Raw genomic sequence first — 3,317 nt, 5'->3', positions numbered from 1 at the left:
CTCAGCCCCTCCTGGGCTTGTCCACTGCCTGGAGAGGCACTGAGACCCAGAGGTGGCCAGAGGCTGCCCAAGGACTAATGCTGGGTCTCTCTTCTGGTGCCTCCAGAGCCCCCACGCAGCACCTCAGGCCCCAGGCTGCCAATCCCACGGCTGAGGGGGTGGCCTGAAGCCCTGAGAGAGGAGACAAACTGAGGCCTGGACACCCCAAAATGGCTTCTTTGAGTCTTTATTTCTTTGGTGAGGCAGGGCCCCAGGGTGGGGAGGGCTGCCTGGTTGAGGCTCCCGTAGACCCACCAGCCCAGGGGCACTTTTCTGGGCACCACAGGTAAGGCACTGCCTGAGGGCTGGAGGAGGCTGGAGGAGGATGCCCAAGCTCCCGGCACTCCTCACCCCAGACCAGGGAAGCTGGATTTCCTTGACGTTGTCCCCTCCCCATAGCTGGTCTGAGGCTCTGGTTTACACGCAGGCACAGGTAGGCAATTCTGAGCGACAACCCAGATGGAGGGGAGGGTGAGCTGTCGTGGGACAACTGGCCCAAGACCAGCACCTGGCTGGTGTCGCCAGCTCCGGCTGTGCTGGTGGGTGAGGCAGGTCTGGCATGTAGCCGGGGCGGACTATATGTAGGGGACCGAGGAGCCCTGGGTGTGAATCCTACTGTGGAGGCAGCAGGCACCTAGTGGTGCCGCTGGGACACCCAGCTCCAGGACTCCAGATGTCACACATGCGTGAGTCTTGGCGTCTACACCCTCCTCGGGGCCAGTGGGTGAGCGGGGGTCCGTGGTCCCTGCCGGAGTCCCCCCAACGTGGACTGGGCTCCGCTGGACACAGTGCCCTGTTCTGAGCTGCTGCTGGCTGCTCCATGTCTGAGACCATGTGATGGCGCCTCATGAACTGACGTGGACGGCAGCAGGGGAGGCGCTGGGCCGTTCTGTGGCTGAGCACGGCCCATGTCAGGAGGACAGGCTGTGCCCTTTCCCATGGGTCACACCGGGCATTTCTCAATGGCCTTCACAGGACGGGAAGGGGCATACAGAGGCAGTGGGGAAGCTGGAGTTCTTGGGCTGGCAGGGAACAGTGGCAGCCTTCTTGGCCTTCATGAAGGGCCTGGCTTGCTGGACTGAAGTCAGTGTTCTGAGGTCCCCACATGCACTCAGACTAGACCCTCCGTGCACACCCAGGCTAGACCCTCCGTACACACCCAGGCTAGACCCTCTGTATTCACCCAGGCTAGACCCTCCGTGCACACCCAGGCTAGACCCTCTGTATTCACCCAGGCTAGACCCTCCGTGCACACCCAGGCTAGACCCTCCGTACACACCCAGGCTAGACCCTCTGTATTCACCCAGGCTAGACCCTCTGTACACACCCAGGCTAGACCTCCTCTGCTCCTCGTGGCCTGAGCCCAAGGCCCCTGTTCTAGGACGCTTGGGGCTGAGAAAAGCAGTCATGCCTCTACAGGAATTACCAGCAGGGAATGCCCAGCCGTCTTAATGGTAGCAATAATTAACAGGTTTATCCCCAAAGGAGCAGAAGTGTGGAGTCCTCCCCAGCAATAGGTCTTAGGGTAGGGGCTGGGGCTTCTTAGAGAAGGGCCCTAAATCAGGAGCTCAGTGTCCGGAATGCAGGCCTATCCCACCCACCAGCTGGCCCCCAGGCCTCCCTTCCTCAATCCTTCCAGGATATCGTCAGGGGGGTTCTGGGATCCCCAAGTGGTCCGAATCCAGGCCCTAGGGAATGTCCGTGGGATATAAATTAGACTCTGCTGTGGCAATAAATAACGGGGTGGGGGGCGGCCTCGGGCACCAGGCCCAGGCCTGTCCTGCAGGCTCACACGAAGTTCTCCTCCTCTTCCTCCGACTCACCATCTGGCGGCTCCTCAGGGGTGCCTGCAAGGGTGGATAAGAGCATTGAGGGCGCAGGGCAGGGGGTTCTCCGGCCCCCAGGACAGGCCTGTGCCCTCGCCCTGCGTTTGCACCTGCGCAGCTGCCCGCGTGGCGCACACCGATGGAGCGGCCCAGGAAGCAGGTGGCCTGGCGCAGGTGGCACGAGGAGATGTAGGTGACGTTGTTGTTGCCGCAAAGCTCCTGGCCGGGGCTGGAGGGCACAGGGCAGGGCGCCGCCCGACACATCACGCAGTGGGCGCTGCCCGTCTGGTCCACGACGCACGACTGTGGCCGCGGGCACACCACGCGCTCACAGGACTCTGCAGGCCGGGTGCCAGGGACAGTTCAGGAGACATCACGCTGGGAACCCCGCAGGGCTCTTGGCCCCAAGACCTGCGCTTAACCCCCAAGTTGAGAAAACCCTCTGGTAGGACACAAGCCCCCCGCACCTCCCCGTGAGCCCCCCTCTTCATCCCACCCCTTGAACTCCACCCACAAGCTCTGCCCCTCCAATTGTACCCAGGAGCCACACCCCTTCCAGGAGCCCCGCCCCTTAGGTTACCCACAAGTCCCACCCCCCTAAAGCTCCCACAAGCCCTGCCCCCGATTGTACCCAGGGGTCATTCCCCTTCCAGAAGCCCTGTCCCCTTACCACCCACAAGCTCTGCCCCTCCAATTGTACCCAGGAGTCACTCCCCTTCCAGAAGCCCCACCCCTTATATTAGCCATAAGCCCCACCCCCTTACCACCACAAAGCCCCGCCCACAATCAGGCTCCACCCATAAACCCTGCTCCTCCCACGAGCCTCGCCCCTTGTTACCCAGAAGTCCAACCCCCCATAGAACTCACAAGCCCTGCCCCTCCGATTCTACCCAGGAGTCTCTCCCCTTCCAGAAGCCCCACCTCTTGCTTTAGCCATAAGACCCACCCTCTTACCACCCACAAAGCCCCGCCCCTCCACGAGCCCCGCCAACCCCTCAGGCTCCACCCACAAGCCTTGCCCCTCCCATTGTACCCAGGAGCCACACCTCCTCGTAAGCCCCCAACCCGTTACCCAAAGCCCCGCCCCTCCGCGACTGCGGGACCGCCCACCCCAAGCAACACCCACAAATCCCCGCCCATCTCCACCCAGGAACCACGCCCCAGTCAAGAGCCCCGCCCCTTCCAGGACCCAAAGTTTCACCCCCTGGTTCCATCATGCCCCTCTGGTTACACCCACAAGCCCCCCGCTGAGTCACACTCCCACTCTGACCATGCTAGATTCGTCTCGCCCAATGTGAGCCCCAGAGGCCCACTACTTTCCAAATCCCAACCCTACAAAAGACCCCACCCCGTAATACCCCCTCGGAAGTGTAAACGCGCCCTTAATTAGGCCCCACCGCGACCCACGTGACATATACTGGGCTGGAGGCCCCGCCCCTACGCACTGCGGCA

General features: G+C 62.4%; 1 protein-coding gene across 1 annotated transcript; it reads right to left on the bottom strand.

The window, feature by feature from the left end:
* Positions 1–209: 209 nt before the first annotated feature.
* Positions 210–2,228, bottom strand: FSTL3 (follistatin-like 3 (secreted glycoprotein); the record flags this gene model as incomplete). The annotated part of the gene is made up of 3 exons (XM_011964090.1): positions 210–1,377; positions 1,424–1,886; positions 1,976–2,228. Coding segments are annotated over 2 exons (312 nt in total), but the record flags the coding sequence as incomplete, so codon positions are not given.
* Between the last annotated feature and the right edge of the window lie 1,089 nt (positions 2,229–3,317).

The sequence above is a fragment of the Colobus angolensis genome, unplaced genomic scaffold (genome assembly GCF_000951035.1).
Source record: "Colobus angolensis palliatus isolate OR3802 unplaced genomic scaffold, Cang.pa_1.0 Scaffold64, whole genome shotgun sequence".
Lineage (NCBI taxonomy): Eukaryota > Metazoa > Chordata > Mammalia > Primates > Cercopithecidae > Colobus > Colobus angolensis.
Note: the sequence above shows the minus strand (reverse complement) of the source record. Positions and strands in the feature narration are given on the sequence as shown.